The sequence below is a fragment of the Cryptomeria japonica genome, chromosome 9 (assembly GCF_030272615.1).
Source record: "Cryptomeria japonica chromosome 9, Sugi_1.0, whole genome shotgun sequence".
NCBI lineage: Eukaryota > Viridiplantae > Streptophyta > Pinopsida > Cupressales > Cupressaceae > Cryptomeria > Cryptomeria japonica.
Genome location: NC_081413.1, coordinates 594,016,371 through 594,034,074, shown reverse-complemented (window position 1 = coordinate 594,034,074; position 17,704 = coordinate 594,016,371). Strand labels below are relative to the sequence as shown.

Here is a 17,704-nt window from a genome sequence, read left to right as displayed (position 1 = left end):
ACAATATTTGAACAGTCAGAGTAAGTTGAATCAAAGATATATGAGATGGGTAGAATTTTCGCAGAGTTACACCTTTGCGTTGAAGCATAGGAGTGGGAAGTCAAACAAATTTGTTGATGCATTAAGTAGAAGAAGGAATTTGTTGACAAAGATAAGAGTGACATTATTAGGATTTGATGAGTTGAAGACCTTGTGTGATGATGACCTAGATTTTGTATAACCTTGGAAAGCATGTAGAGCACCAGTTATGGTAGATAGAAGCAAATGGTTGGATTATTTCATCCAGGATGTGATGTTATTAAGAGGATTTTAGTTTTGTATACGTAAGATTTCTATGAGGGAGAATTTAATAAAGGAGAAGCATAGTTGAGGATTAGTTGGACACTTTGGTGTTGATAAAACAATATCGTTGGTGAGTGAAAATTACTTTTGGCCTCAGATTCATAAGGATCTGTCAAGAAATTTGTGCAAAGGTATAGAGTTTGTTAAGTTGCAAAAGGTAGTAGTTAGAATGTGGGATTGTATAAACCTTTGATAGTGTCGGAGAAACCTTGGGAAGACATAAGCATGGATTTCATACTTGGATTGCCTAAAACACAAAGATGAAATGATTTTATATTTATGGTGGTGGATATATTCTCAAAGATGGCACATTTCATACCTTGTAAGAAGACATTACATGCAGTGCATGTAGCTGACTTATTCTTCAAGGAAGTGGTGAGATTGCATGGATTACCTAAGAACATAGTTTCAGACATAGACACTAAGTTTCTTGGTTAATTTTGGAGAATACTTTGGAAGAAGATGAAGAGAGATTTGAAATTTAGTTCTAATTTTCACCCACAAACTGATGGACAGATAGAGGTAGTAAATAGGAGCTTGGGAAATTTGTTGAGATGCTTAGTTGGGGAGAAACCAAAAGTTAGGAATTGATTCTTGCACAAGTAGAATTTGCCTCCAATAATTCAGTGAACAAGAGTACCAGATGAACACCTTTTGAGATTGTTACCAGAGCACACCCTAGAGGTATATCAGAATTAAGAGATATGAGTAGTGAAGACAAGAGGAGTGCAAAAGTAGAAGAGTTTGCAGATCACATGATGACCTTACATATTTAGGTTAAGCAACATTTGGAGGATATGAATAGTAAGTATAAGAAGAAAACAGATGAGAAGAGGAGACATAAGAAATTTGAAGTTGGTGATGAAGTGATGGTATATCTGAGAAAAGAAATATTTTTAGTTGGAACCTATAACAAGTTGCAGATGAGGAAGTTGGACTTTGTAAGATCTTGAGGAAGTTCAGTTCCGGAAATGCATATGGAGCTACCAGATAGTTTGAGTACTTCACCTAGTTTCAATGTTGTAGATCTACATTAGTATCATGAATTAAAATTCAGCGAAGACAATATTGCAGACTTGGAGAAACAGTTGCCCCGAAAGGAGCCAGATCATATTGAAGACATTTTGACAATAGGATTGGGCGTAGTACCTAGAGCACTCAGTATAAGAAGTATCTTGTTAAGTGGAAGGATAGACCAGTTGAAGATTCATCTTGGATTTCTTAGGCAGAGGTGGACAACCTTGGTTTCCCTCTAAGCCCAGCAAACTGAGAGACTCACTTTTTCAACAACCTCAGATGTTTGATGTAAGAGCATCCTCGGTTCTTGGCAATGTTGCATCAACCAAAAACATTTCCTTTCCAGTTTGTTTTTTGTTTTGCAGTTTCAACATTTTTTTCTGTATTTTCTTGCATTGGCTCATCGAATCTTGCGGAGCTAGATTTTGTTTGAGGACATGATCATCTTCTTCTTTCCTAAACTGCATAGCATTTGGATCATTTTCTAACAAGTTATCAATTTCGGATTTTGAGATACTTTTCTGGCACCGGAACCACTTGGACCTATTTCCATTGGCAAATCTTCTAGATCCCTTTTGTACCTTACGAAGCCCTAGTTCGTTGATTTCAATGTTCCTTGGTGTGTGGCTGATCTTCCCTTTGATTTGCACTTCATCCTTTGGATGTTTCAGAGGAATCTCTTTGGTAGAGGCCAACTTGTTGGTTTTACACGTTTGATCTTGTTCTTCGGTATTTGAATCCTTTTGGGTCAACTCAATCTCCTTGGATCATATAAATAATTGTAATTGAGCCTTAGAATTTAATTTTTTGAGAAAACTTGGAAGATAGATCTTAAGAATTAGAGGTCTGGAGTTGATTGATTTTGTAAATGAGCATGTCTGTGGTAGGCCAGTGAGTCGAATCTTGTAACCCGCATGTTACCGATTATCTGTAATTAGTTTTCATGATTTAATTCATTCAATTATGCATTGCCTCCATCATATCCTCTTGTTTCTGTTGTGTTTACTCTCGCTGCCCTGTCTCAATTGATCTCTTTGAGGTCCCTCCTAACCGGTGACTATACCACATATTTGATAAATTGAAGAGCATATTTGGATATCTCACCTCTCTACTCAAGCATTTAAATCTTAACATCATAATTGTAGTCAAGAGGCTCTCACCCCGCCTTAAAGGAATACCTCAATATAGTTATATATCGATAAATGATAGACTTTGGTGTAAACTTAGGCTTATTCATTACTTCATCACTCCTCACCTTTTATGTATAATTTCATTTATTCTACCTTATCCCATCCTTATCTCCACCTAGCTCTATTTGTTCATAATTTATTATAACCATGTCAACAAGTATTCTAATAAATTCATTACTTAACTAGAAATTTACAATTTCTTATCCTAGGTCAATCTCATATCATGCATGAGTGATCTCATACTGATGGTAATTGAACCCTACAATTCAAATAAATTAAATTCATCTTTTTGATATTTTACATAGTTGCAAAGCTAGTCTGCTAAAGGCAATTGACCTAGATGAGCTTGATTTTGTGCTTCTAATGGCTTTTCAAAGGCACTTTAAAATGTTTTCAGTCTTTAGCAATGACCAAGGAGGAAAGATCTTATTGAATTCAATACATTAGAAGCGCTACTATGATAAATTACATTTATGTGCTACAATATAATCCATATTCTATTGAAGTGACCTATAGAGTAGTGGGATCAAGTCATAGATAATCCTAAGTCCACAAAATATTCTATGTTATTACCATATAAAGGATGTCTATATTTCTATACCTAGATGGGTGGAATCCAAGTCACATGAAATTTTACTCTTCATCATCACTCCCATAAATAAATATGATCCTCATCCTACATATTTTATTAATATTATTTTACATATTTTAAATATTGCTAATTAAAAATAATTATTCTAAATTATTTTATACACATTAATTTAATTAACCTTAATTAACATTAATAAAGATTTATTTGCATTTAAAAATATATAACATATAATTAAAATTTTTAATATAATATTAAATCTAATAAATTCAAAATTCATTTTACTATGTGTATTATTCTATAAATTAGATCTAAAATTGCATATGAAAATTTAAAATATAGTTAATATAGCTAATGGGAATAATAATTAAGAAATATTTTCTCTATTAATTATAGCAATATAATATATGCACGCACATAAATTATATAAAATCAAAACTTTGTGTTTTTTCCTATATCTATTTTCTCTAAGTTTATTAGAAATTTGATGTTATAATTTGAAGTAAGAACCTACCATTTTTTGTGTTATATAAAGCATATAAAGTCGGTAGCAAACTTACCGGGCACAGCTCTAGCCCTCTGAATGATAACTTGCTCAAGAGAGTCAACAATAGAAGCTTGCTTCTGTGGTTGGGTTCCAAGGGACGATTCACACGGTGCTGTGATAGAATAATACACCTTCTCTCCGCAGAAATACTGCTGCACTCGTACCTTTTTGCCCTCCAACCACTGCCACTCCTTCAAGTCCGCTGGCATAAACACATCGTCTATGTTTGGGAATATCCCGTCCTTCTGATATTCCGGGAAAAATTCAAGATCATCATATTCATAGCTGTGGGAGTAATAATGGACCTCCTCCGATTGCCAACTCAGTTTGATTCTCTCTAATGCTTGGCAACAATCCAGCTTTGGAAGACCTCTCATATTATCGTTGTAGAGTAGATGGAATACCTGTAATGAGTAACATCCCCCGATATCGGGCGGAGCTCGAACCCTCTTGCAATTATATAAACATAATCTCTTCAACTTTCTTAGTGATGAGAAATTCGGAAAGCTTTCTAAATCTGTCAATGTGGAAAAACAAACAACCTCCAACATCCTACAACATGCAACATCCGGTGGTTCACATATGTCACAATTGCATAGTCTGAGCACGGTCAAATTTGTAAAACGTCTCAAATTCGGAACATCCCTCGATACCACGATATTCCATAAGGGATTGTTCTTCAGTCCATCACAACATTCTGAATGCCTTGGCGCCGAAGCCTCTTCTGATGAAATGCACAACTTTACTATCTCTAAAGCACCCGATTCATCTTCATCTGAACATTCCGTCACTCGGTCACATCGGTTGAGAACAATTCTGGATAGGCTGGAACAACCGGCGATCAACGGAATCTGAGCCATCTGCCAGCAATTCTCCAAGGCAATACTTTGAAGCTTTACACATGCTCTACAGTCGAGTGGCCCGTTCACTTTCTCACACGCTTTAAACATCGCTTTCTCCAAATTTGGCAAACCGATTATCCTTGGGAACTCCGAAAGGGATGGACAACCAACATAAATTTCTGTCAGAGAAAGACAACCGTTAAGATGTCCCATCTCAGTGAGCCTGTCGATGTTTATCTCAAGATATTGTAAGGCAGTGAGGCTGCTTAAATTCAAGACTTTTATGTTTGGTACGTTTACTATCTGAAGCCACGCCAGGGATTGCAAATTTTCCATTCCTCGAAGGACTTCCAGATGTTTGCAATTGTGTAAAGTGAGGCTCCTTATATTTTTCATGGAACTCAATCTAAGGTCCCTCGACTCATTTCGCGCAACCTGAAGAGCCCTTAGATTTTTAACGTACCTATCGCCGATCTGGGACAGATCTTGAAGGTGGCAATCCTCTAGCTTTGCCAATTCAAACCCCCCTTCGTCTTCTGTAAACAACCCTCCTTTAGCTTCTGAATGCAGCCATCTTCCCGTCTTTTTTATTTTGATTTTAGCGAAATCCATGTACAGATAATGTATGCGAATTTCAGGTTTAATTTCTTCAATGAAAGCCTTCTTCCATAGATCCTCAACCTGCACCAACAAACAAAAAATCAATCATTCAACTATTTTTCAATGAAAAAAATATCCCAATTACAAACTAAGCTCATATAAAAATAAAGATTCAACTCACTGCCTTCTCAATAAAATTGATCTCTTCCTTGCAATTTACTGCAAGCCACTGAGTAACTTTGTGGGCAGGCAAATTAGGCGGCATATATACAGTGAGAAGCATAAATATGGTCTGGTATTTAGGATACATAAAGTCAAAAGCTTTGTCCAGCGCAGTGAACATGCAATCCAAACCATGTAACTCGAGAACCCATCTTGACAAATTGGAACCGTATTTACTGAAGAGGTATCGGCCATAAGTTTTCAAGCCTAAGGGATGAAATGTGTGAGCCCCCCTAACAATGTGGAAACTGGTCTCCTTAAATGAACATCTGTTTGCACACCGCATGGCAAAACCTCTGTTGTTTGCATCCAACGCTGGCTCCATTAGAGAGGTCCTTTCCAACAAGATGGCTATCGCCTCTCCCGCTTCAAGGCCTGGAATGCGCATGCATGGTTGTACATTTTTGAAATTCTTTAGAACATTTATCTTTCGTGCGCTTAAAAGGATCCAACTGTTTTCACCCAAGTCTGCCTGAAGAAAATATTTCACATACTCTATGCTTGCTTCGGTTTGGATATTGTCCAGAACCACCAATACTCTTTGGCCCTGTAAACTCTATTAGAAAATGTGAAATAAATACACACTTCGTGCATGACTCTATTTCTAGTTAGAGGCGAATTGCATGATACTGAAGATGTAAAGAAAATTCTACGGAAAACCAAATGAAAATAAAAGAAATTGCTCACCTTCGTTAACAATTTCAAATTTTGTCTGTCCATTGAATGGCCTCCAGGAGCAAACTCCACGTGATATACGTTGCCATTAAAATTCGCGACATTGAAATTGCAAAAGGCCTTGGCAAGTGTAGTTTTTCCCAAGCCCGGCACTCCATATAACCCTGCAATGCGAATTCCCTTTTCGTTTGGATGAACAGTGTTGAAGAAATCTACTACCTCCTGCAACCAATAAATACAATTAATACATAAGTATGAATAGACAACTAAGTGAATGAGTTCCTATAATACGAAGGAAATTAGCGAGGTGGTATAACCTGGCAAATGCGTGCTTCTCCTTGCATAGCAGGGACATGATACCTTTGTGGAAGTAGGCGAGAGATGGCTCTCACAATTTCATCCCCGAACTTCGATTCACCTTTAAAGAAATTCAGCTTAACCATTTAATTCAGCAATAGTAGACTAAATGTTTAATAGTTACGTCTGGATAAACTTGTATCTTGAGTTTTGTTTTAAACGGTTCCAATTTTTTTCAAGAACCAGTTTAGGAAAAGAAATGGATCAAAAATTGTGTTATTTGGAATTCTGTCATTTACACCTTAAATACCTAAAGCATGGAATGTAGAATCTGAAAAACGCCTGCTGTTCCTAAAGTCAGCTAATAAACTCAAATATTTATGACAGAAAACAAAGAACAACAATAAACAAATTGCAGCAATAAAGAAATCACAATTTAAATTAAAAACAGAGTGCCCTGTTCTGACGGGCTGCATACAAACAAATTCTTTATTGCAGCTTAAACAAAAAATAACAAAGGTCTGCATAAATAGTTTTCTGCACCTCTAAAATTCCAATTCGTAGCATGTAAAATTGAGAATTCACCGCAAAAAATAGAGCATGTAAAGCATACATTATTCGGTGGAAAAAACTAACTATAGGTCCAAAATAAAAACAAACTATACGCTGCAAACTAAATCAGGCTAACAAGAAATTAACTATACACGGGCATGCATTATTCAGCCAGAATTAGAACTGGCAGTTAAGACATACTGTCTAAATCTAGTTTTATTATTAACTATATTAAACTACGGTTTCATTGAACACAAAGGCTTTGATCGTTGGATGGCAGCGCATGGTGAATATTATGGTGGATCTCTGAAAGCTATTGGAACTAAGAGTTGTTATCAATGTAATTTGAATTGTGTTAAAAAGCTTGCAAGTCTTGTGTCCTTTTAACTTTTCGGGTCTTTGTGTGTTCCTGCATTGTGAACCTCGTTGTTCACTTTGATAGTCTAAGTCTTAAATCGCTGGCTTTTATGCGTTTTCAAACTCAGTCGCTGGTCCCTGGCATTTCTTAACCAAGTCGTGGAGTTATGACTTTCTATAAGTTCCCGATTGCCCGACTTGTCTGCTTAGTCTCTTTGTCTTGGTCACTTGGGCTGAAGTTATTGAAAAGTCCAAAAGTCCCGATCGTGGTTCTGAAGTTCTAATTTTGCGTGATCGGGCGATCTGTGAAGTGCTGTCTAGGTTTTCGGGTGCTGCCACCTTGTAAAGTGATCTGTACGGATTAACCTTGATTGCTTTTCAGTCAAACCTTGTGTTGGGATCGTCGTGTTCGTCGTGTTTCGATTTTACCTAATGTGAGTTTGCCATGGCTCTAGCTTGGCTTCTTGCCATGCGACGCTCAAATTCCAAGAAACAAATTAAGGAAAGATTTGCAAGTACCATCATTAATGGCAGATTAAATAGTTAGAAGCACGTAAAGGTGGCGGTGAGGGCTGTAAAACTTAATATTATCATCTTTTTACAGGAAATTTAATGCACCATCCTCAGGAGTCGATCAGAGTAACGCATACTATTATGAGTTTCCTTCTTCCAGATAGTTCTCCTGCGTGATGGTCAACTGCCATTTGATAATCCAAACCTAAATTGGCCAGTAACTAAGCAAGAAAATATTATCCTTGGATTGTAGTCTCTTGCATGGAAACAACAAATTGAATTTGCCAAATATAGAAAGACTATCGCTCTGTGGGAAAAGATTGCATAGCAAGCTAGAAATCACAAACAACGTTTGGAGAAAGAAATTGTTGCAAGAAGGGGACCTGGTAATTAGTTTTTCAGACATGGTGCTTAAAGAAAAGGGACCCATGATTCAGCTAGATGTGGAGCGCATGCAGGATGACATCCTTTTCGATCTGATCGATCTTGCTCGGGAAGTTATAGAAGACAAAGATGAATTTTCAGCACTTCTATGGGTGCTCATCGAGGAGGAGACAATGACTGAGAGGATTGATAATTAGATTGCAGGTCGAAACTTGGTGCCTATTGAGGAAGACATGTGAAGTTAGTAGTTGTTTATAATACAAGGATTAGTGCTAATAATAGGCAATTTTGTTTTCTTTAAATATGTTTAAAAGTAGTTACTTTCAAAGACCGTTGCTATGGAATGAACCATTTCTTGGAAATTAAAAAGGGGATTTTTAGGTATAAATAGATGATAGAATAGATTAAAAGGAAGAGAAAAAAGGGGGAAAGAGAATATAGTTTCCTTTTCTACACAGTTTTATGGTACAAGGATGTTGGGTCTATGAACTCACATTTTGACATTGAAGGATATTTCTGAAACTTTGAATTTTTAAATATTTTCTTTAAATTGCAATGAACTGCATTTCTTTGTAACTACTTTCAATGTTATTCTGCTACATCGGACTGTGTATGTATTTAATTATGAAGTTTTGGATTTAGATTAAATCATCTATTGAAAAGGATTTACTGTTCTTTCTTTCCCTGGATATCATTTGTGTGTGTGGGATAAGTAAACTTTGTGTTGTTTGTCCACATTCACCTCATTCTAAAATAAATCTTTTACGTCTACTTTCATGGTTATGGGTAGGTGTTAGTTTTTCTTTTTTGCTTTCTGGTGAAAAGCATACCCTATGTTTTCATTCATTGTATATCATTCAAAAGTAGCTACATCTTGTAAAATAAGCAGAGAGCACTTGCAAATACCATTGCAAGCGACTCAATTGTTGGTCAGATTGTCATTGACATGGGCAAAGGCGTATAAAACATAAGTGAAAAATCTGCTAACCAACAAGAGTTCAACATTAGTTCTCCACATACTTCCCCTTGATGCTGAGAGGGCTCACAATCTGATCTCAAAGTGCCAAAAACTGAACTTTTGCAGCTGCCTTGGTCAAAATATTTTATTAGCTGATCCTAAGTGTTTATGTGCTTCAATTCAAATTCCTTCTTCTATATCAAATCCTTGATGAAGTGATATTTCATATCAAAATGCTTTGTTCTACTATGATTGACTGGATTTTTTGCTAACTTGATGACACTCACGTTATCACAATAAATCACTATAGGTTGAATTTTCTTCTCTCCAATTTCTTCCAAAACTTTTTTAGAGCGAAAGGGCTTGTGTACCTACTGAGAAATAGCAACATACTCTGCTTCTATGGATAAGAGGGCAACAATGCTTTGTTTTTTCGAGCTCCAAGTAATCAAACTAGAACCAAAGGAGACTTGCAGCCATCCATACTACCTCCCAAATCTGAATCACTAAAGCCAACAATATTGAACCTTTTATAAGAGTAGTAGTGAATACCAAAATTTAGACTACCTTTCATATACCTCAAAATTCTCTTGGCTACCTTCATGTGTATTTCTAATGGATTTGTCATGTATCTTGAAACAAGTGAAACAAAATATGCAATATCAAGCCTTGTGTGCATTAGAAACATTGAATTTACAACTATACTTCTTTAAGATGTCTCATCAACTAATTGAGCACCATTATCTCTACATAACACAGCTCCATGAGCACTTGGAGTGGGAGAAAGGTTACAATTACTCATATCAAATTTCTTCAGCATATCCTGTCCATACTTTGTTTGACAAATGAAAAATTTATCATTACTTAGGTAAACCTCCATTCCTAGAAAATATTTCATGAGACCATTTTTTTTCATCTCATATTCATCCATCGTAGCAACGTTAAATTCATCTTTCATCTTAGAACTACTACCCATATACAATAGATCATCAACATACAAATGATGATAATATTGATACCTTCTTGTTTGTAGTAAAAGGTAGGTTCACACATACTTCTTTGGAACCCATTCTCCTACAAGTATCCACCAATCATAACATACCATTCTCTTGATGCTTATTTGAGACCATACAAAGCCTCCTTCAACCTATAGACATGATGCTCTTTTCCTTCCACTTCAAAACCTTGTGGTTGTTCCACATATACTTCTTCTTCTAAGTATCCATTCAAGAAGGCACTAATTTATTCTCATCATAAGTCAATATATTGATGATCTATTATATATAGAAGTTGGTTTGTAAAGGATGTGCTAAAGGAAAGCATGCAAGAGAAAAAAATTTAAAGGGTGAAAATTTAAGTGCTCATACCTAAGATGCCATAACTAACTTGTATCCTCATATTACATATATGCAAGGCTACTATTATGTTCACCAAACTTCAAAGGGAATATCATGTTCTTTGTCATAGGCACAACAGTGATCACCCCATTGCCCTGATTCTTATCATAGATAGTACATTTCTTATTCTCAAAGACCACTTTATAGTTCTTGTCACATAATTGTCAAACACTTAACAAATTATTCTTCAATTGTGGAGTGTAATAAATATCATGAATACTCTTTATACCTTCTTTTGTGTGGACTTCCATAGCTCCTTTTGCAGCAACTTGCAATGATTTGTCAGATCACCAAGATGGATTTTGGTTTTTAAACTTCCATCCTTTGTTGAAAACAACTTCTTATTCTCTATCATGTGGTTAGATTATCCAGAATCCACATACCAGACATCTTTACTAGTACTTTCACCTTTGGCATAAGATAAAAATAAATGATCTGGAGGATTCTCACCACTTTTTTTAGCATAATTAACATTTTTGCCTTCTTTTCATCTACAATCTCTTTCAAAGTGGACATACCTATTACAATGGTAATATTGAACTTTTCTTCAAATATATCTCTACCTATTCCTCTAGAACCACCTCTTCATTTTGAGCTGCCTCTACTGCTATTTCCTCTTGAATTATTATAATTTTGACCTTTACCTTGGCCTTGTATGCTTTTGGTGCTACTGGTACTGGCATCTTCATTTTTTGTGATTTTTAATTTGGAGGAAAAAGCTTTCGCTACACTTTCAAAAGAATCTCAATCTTTCTTCATGAGACATTAGAGATCCAACAAATTGATCAAATTGAAAGGTTGTCAAATCCTTTCTTTCTTCTATGATTACGGTAATATGCTTCCATCTTGTTGTCAAAGTTCTCAACACCTTTTTTTATCAAAACTTCTTTTCTTAAAATATCCCCATGTGTATCCAACTTATTGACCACATCTTTGACTTTGACACAATAGTCACTTATACACTCATCTTCTTGCATCCTCAAATACTTGAATTCTCTCTTCAACTGTTGTAGCTTGACAACTTTAACTTAAGCATTACCTTGGTAAGCTTCTTCTAGAGTCTTACAGGCATCTTTGACAATTGTTGCTTATGAAATTCTTGGAAATAAGCTCTTATCAAGAGCTATTTAAATGTGAAAACAAAGCTTGAGCATTCTTTTTCCTTGCCTCCTTCTTGGCTGTTCTATAATTGACGAAAAGGGCACTCCAATTAATTGGCTCCTTGTAACTTGATTCAACAATCTCCCACAAATCTTTTCCTATAAAAAGGGTCATCATTTTAATGCACAAATAATCATACTCATTCCCATCAAATTCTGGAACGGGCATGGTATTAGAATTCAACATGATTAACTTTAGCAAAATTTTAACAGTAAAACTTCAGTGCAAAACAAAATAACCTAATCTGATACCAATAATAGAATCTAAAATATGCTGCTTGTTCCTAAAACCAACTGATAAACTCAAATATTTATGATAGAAAAAATGAATAATAACGATAAACAAATTGCAGAAATAAAGAAATCACAATTTATATTAAAAACAAAGTACCCTGTTCTGATGGATTGCACACACACAAATTCTTTATTTCAAATTAAACAAAAAAAACAAAACAGAGGTCTACATATATAGATTTCTACAACTCTAAAATTACAATTTGTAGCATGTAAAATTGAGAACTCACTGCCAAAAATAGAGCATGAAAAGCATGCATTATTCGGTGGAAAAAACTAACTATAATTCCAAAATAAAAACAAACTATATGCTACAAACTAAATTAGGCTAGCAAGAAATTAACTATGCATGGGCATACATTATTCAGCCAGAATTAGAACAGGCAATTAAGACATACTATCTAAATCTAGTTCTATTATTAACTATATTTAACTACAGATTTATTGAGTACAAAGACTTTGATCGCTGGATGGTAGCGCATGGTGAATATGATGGTGGATCTCGCAATAAACTATTGAAACTGAGAGTTTAGCATCAATTGTCCACATGGAATCTGTTCAGATGAGTCTCCATAGTATTTTTCAAGTGCATAGAGAGGGAGAGAGATTGTTTTGTAGAGCTAACTATTTTTAAGAATACATTTGTACATTAATGACCTTCCCTTAAATATTAATGGTTTCTCATTAAACATTTCAAACGTTCCATTTCGTTTAAAGTCATCTTTACACGAGAATTGAACCCTTGGCTCAACTACGTATTCTATTGGCGAGGCGCATGTATTCCAAGCTTTGTCAATGTGTATTTTCTTTCTAATATTTTAACGGGGATCTGCCTTCATCATTCCGACTTTAAAATTTTTGAGAAATCATATACATATTTTGAGAGGATTAACATGCTTACACAAATTACTAATTCTCCATTTTTCACGACTCTAGTACGTATACTACCATTTTCATATATCTTCCATAATCTTGATCTTGATGGATGTTCCCTCAATTGTTTCTCCTAAAGGTCCTTCATGTATTAAGTTTCTAAATGATTTGTGAGAAATGTGATCTCATATTTGTAAAGATGTCTAAGAATATTAATCAATATTATAGTTATTATTCAAGTGAACAATCATTTTTTTCATATTGGTAAGCAAGACATAGAATATTTGTTAATTTTAAACAAGAAGAGAAAACACATAAAGAATAAATAAACTAAAATAGCAACAAACACAAAATAAACACATAACACAACAGATTACATGGTTCACCATTAAAGACTACATCCAAGGGAGAGCAAGGAAAATCATCTATTAATTGATACACCATTACACTAGCACATGGGTTGTACACATCCATTTATACAATGATATGCAACTATGAAATGAAGAGTTGGGAGAAGCCAAAAGATCATGTGACTATTAAACTTAACCTTCCCAACAATCTCCCACTTGAAGTCCAACTAGCACAATCAGGCACTGAGGCATTCCTTGCATTTCCACTTCTAATCTTACATTACAACCAGGCCTTGAGAATATTTTAACTTGCCAGACTCTGCTCAAGAACGTTTCAAATGAGTCTTCTCCAAATCAAATCGGAATCAAAAACATCTCCTACTACTTGTACAAGCATAAACTCACCCATATATTTATGTTAAAAAATGCCACTTTATGTAGGTTTAAAAGACACTCCTTAATACATAATACAATCATCTACTCATATGCTCTCCTTCTAAGGAGGACACTATCAAGGAAGTAAGTATGCAAAACTAACACAACTTTGGCTCATATTGCCATCCAAACTTCTTCACTAAATTGACCACTATGTGGTAGAACCAACTCATTTGGAATTTCTCTAGCCCAAACTTCCATCCACTATTGACCCTCTACACCATCGAATGCACATGCTGTCATGCCTATTCCTCTTTTGCATCTCAATAAACTGCCAAGATTAAACAAACTAGTCGAAGGATAAAAAAAAACTTCGGAAGAGATCATCAAATGGATCCCAACTAAAGAAATACAAAACAAGACTACACGCTTGGAAGACACCAGCATGCTTCAGTCCACACATAAGGAAATTGACATTATTTTCAGCCTCTCCTTATTCAATTATTTTCTTAAACATCTCTAAACCAATAACAATACTCGTAGTTAGAGGATCCTCTAGCACTTCTTCATCCTTACCAACTTTAATAGTTCCTGCTCAACGCTTCCAGTCATAGCTGTTCCATGATTCTGAAAGGAAAAAAAATCTTTCATGGGTGTAAGGAATGGTTTGTCAAAAACTCTCTTATCAAGAAGCCTCTTGTCCCACTTTTGTAAATCTTTCAAGATGGCATTCTGCGGATTAAAATTAATTTTTTGGCGAACATCTGCCACATAGACAACATTAACTGCCTTTCCTCTGTGCTTTGACACTTCTACTTGTGTCATTGACATTTCATTCTCTCGAAATATGTGTGTTACTTCTGACAAAATCCCTTCAATAAACAACGCCACGCAGTCTCTGGCACTGCTAGTACACAGCTAGGTCATTTCTTCTTGATTGTTGGACAACTACTCCTCATCAGTAGGCTCCATTTTTAGAGCTCCACCATTTTGGACATCTTTATTTTCAAATAAGATACTCATCCAAAACTTTACCAAGACCAACATCATCAAACATGTCATCGAATGGTTTCTTGCCAATACACTCATTAGTATTTTTACTTTCCAAATTCATTATACAAAGGAATAAATCCTCCATTTCATGTTCCATAGAAAATAATCACTTTGTGAGTGACAAATTCTCCTCCTTTAGCCTCGCGATTTGGTTTTCCTAGTCATCCACTCTATCCTTGACATCATATGACTCATTCACATCTTCATCAAACTCATATTCATCTACTTCAGCGTCCTCGTGATTACCCTCTGCTTCTTCATAGCCTTCTTCACCATCATATCTTTTTATTTCCTCTACATCACTCTTGATGAGTTCATAGTTGTTCAAACCATTTATTTATGCTATAGAAACATCAAGAGTCTAAAAGGAAACAAAAAGGAAACAAATCCAGCATCCTCCTCTTCAGCTGAATTCTCATGACAGATTATTTCAGTTTTCACTCAAGCACAACATCACTCTCTATCGAGTCTAATTCATCAAACTTTAAAGTGCTAAGAAACTCTTCAATGACTAAATCGACTTCATCATCTAAAACTACAAATTCAATTAGTCCCATTAAACCATATTTGAAGTACAGAGATACATAGAATGAAAAACCATTATCCAACTCCCAAACTTCACCTCCTTCCATCTCTGCTCAATCTAACAAAGTTCTAATACAAATTGGTAATTTTAAATGAGAAGAGAAAACATATAAAGAACAAATAAACTAGAATAGAAACAAAGAGAACATAAGCACATAATATAACAAATTGTGTGGTTCACCATTAAAGGCTACATCCATGAGAAAGCAAGAAAAAAAATCTATTAACTAATACACCAATATACTAGCACATGCATTGTACGCATCCATTTATACAATCATATGCAGCTATGAAACAAAGAGTTGAGAGAAGAAAAAGATCGTGTGACTATTGGACTTCACATTCCCAACAATATTTTTGTAAACATCTAATCAAACACAATACCATCCTTCCATTCGACATTCATAAATATCTCATTATAAAATTTAGAAGAAATAGAAAAATTCAAATTGTATAGGGATTTATTCAAGACAAAATAGGTTCATTTCTAACTAAAAGAATTATGAAATTCCTTTTACAATCTTTCTTAGTCTTTTAGATTGTCATCATCAAAGATATCCTTAAATTTAGAAATCATCTTTAGTGTCCCGAAATTTGGTAGAACATACTTGGGTAAGTGCAAGAGGTTTATAATTTCAAGATAATATCCACCACATAAAATTGGAAACACCAAATCTTTTGGCTATATTTCCTTTTCTCACATTCTACTTGAAGTTGATATTTCATAAGCTTTGCCTTGTCAAGTCATTCTACAAGTCTACAAGTTAATAATAGATCTTCGTATCAGTTGGTGGACTATGACGAGATCCCTTGGTTGTAGATGTGATAGCAGAGTTTTGTCTTTAATGTCAACCAATGCTATGTGTTTTCACTGATGTCCAATGGTTCATTTCAACATTGCGATGATGTGGAAGATAGAAGTATTATTCGTACACAGTTTTACCATATCTTTTAAAATTCATGTCCATATTGAGTATCAATGTATCTTTGATGAGTCAATGTCTTTCTAAGTACTATTTTGAGGTCTAAGTAAGATGCATATGTCAGTACAGATGACTTGATATTTTTTTCAAGATTTAAACAATTACATCTTGTTAGTTTTGTGTATTGGACATAGTGGTAAGGTACATAGAATACAATTCATATTCCAAAGTTAGAGAGACAGTATTTTGGTCAGCATTATTTCAAATAGAAAGATATTATTTTGCATCTTAGAAGTTCATAATATAGCTATAAAGATGCCATTCCCAAAGTTTAGTGCCACAACTCCTTCCATAGAGAAAGTTAGAGATGACGATGTACTATACTATACTAAGGCACAGTAAAGGCTCTCATAGGAAAAGTCAGAATGCTCCACATTTCACCATACTGAACAACATGGTCAAGTGGTGTTGAAGACACAATCAAAGATATCTAAGGTATCTTCTATTCAGTTTAAAAAAAAACTCGGTGTACTGAAAGTTTAGTTTTTAAAGTGTCAAGGTGATACAGCCAAACTAGTATGCTTTGTCTTCATCTATACAAGTGGTTATGTACTTATGCCAATAGAAGGTTGTGCATTTTAGCAGCATGAGACTATGTGGACTCTCTACATATCTCATAAGTGCTTAAGGTTTGAAGCACATGAGCTTTCTCCATGATTTTGGTATGCAAGTAGTTTACTGTTCTTACTTTGTGTGACCAATGGTTAGTGGGATGACGTGACATGTTTTTTAAACTCATGTCATGTTTCAATGTGTTCATGCCACTTTGGAGGATGTACAGAGATCTTTTTGGGCCTAGTTTAACATTATTTTAGATTGGAATGTGTTATCTCTCCTGGCATATGTGTTTTGTGGCTGACTTGTGTGGTGTTGCATGTTTCATCTATGCACTACTTTGAAGCTGATCCAATAGATGCTTTAAATGAATATATATACACACACACACACATATATACACACACACACACACACATATATATACACACACATATACATACATATATATATGTACATATATATACATATATATATGTATATATATATATGTGAATGCTCAAGGTAGTAGTTGGAAGAAGCTAATGATGCAAAGCAGAATTATTGTTCACTAACCAGTGGAATAGAGCCATAGAATCAGTCATATTACATTCCTAAAAAATTGCATTTCACAGAGTTGGTGCTTCCTTGGGTTGTGCCCTCAAACATGGTTGTAACCCTATTTTCTATTATTGTGAGGCTGGATTTGGATAGTAGATTCAAGGAACTTTCTCACCATGGCTTTTGTCTTGTTGGATTTTCCACATAAATCTAGTGTCCTCATGTGCAAATATGTGTTCTTCGCTATATTCTCTCATTATTCCATTGTTGCAGATATGATATGTTCATGAAGTAAGGCTTTTAATATAAGATGTTCTGAAAAGTTTAAAGATTATTATGATATTGGTTCACCACCCCCTCTCAGTATCTAGTTGTGTTCAACAATTGGCATTAGAGAAAGGTTCCTCTGTGCAACCTAATAGCTAACGTACATCTTGGAGTGGAACACATGATC

At 35.0% G+C, this 17,704-nt stretch overlaps 1 protein-coding gene across 3 annotated transcripts in view; it reads right to left on the bottom strand.

The window, feature by feature from the left end:
• LOC131030144 (uncharacterized) overlaps positions 1 to 17,704 on the bottom strand; it is a 144,356-nt gene that overhangs the window by 37,183 nt on the left and 89,469 nt on the right. For 2 of the 3 annotated variants that reach the window (XM_059210949.1, XM_059210950.1), the window contains exons 14-17: positions 6,342 to 6,442; positions 6,037 to 6,246; positions 5,309 to 5,905; positions 3,699 to 5,208 (exon numbers count right to left, since the gene is read on the bottom strand). In XM_059210949.1, the coding sequence (XP_059066932.1) occupies positions 3,699 to 5,208; positions 5,309 to 5,905; positions 6,037 to 6,246; positions 6,342 to 6,442 (2,418 nt within the window). The remainder of the gene's footprint in view (positions 1 to 3,698; positions 5,209 to 5,308; positions 5,906 to 6,036; positions 6,247 to 6,341; positions 6,443 to 17,704) is intronic. The other variant, XM_059210951.1, reaches the window with a different exon arrangement.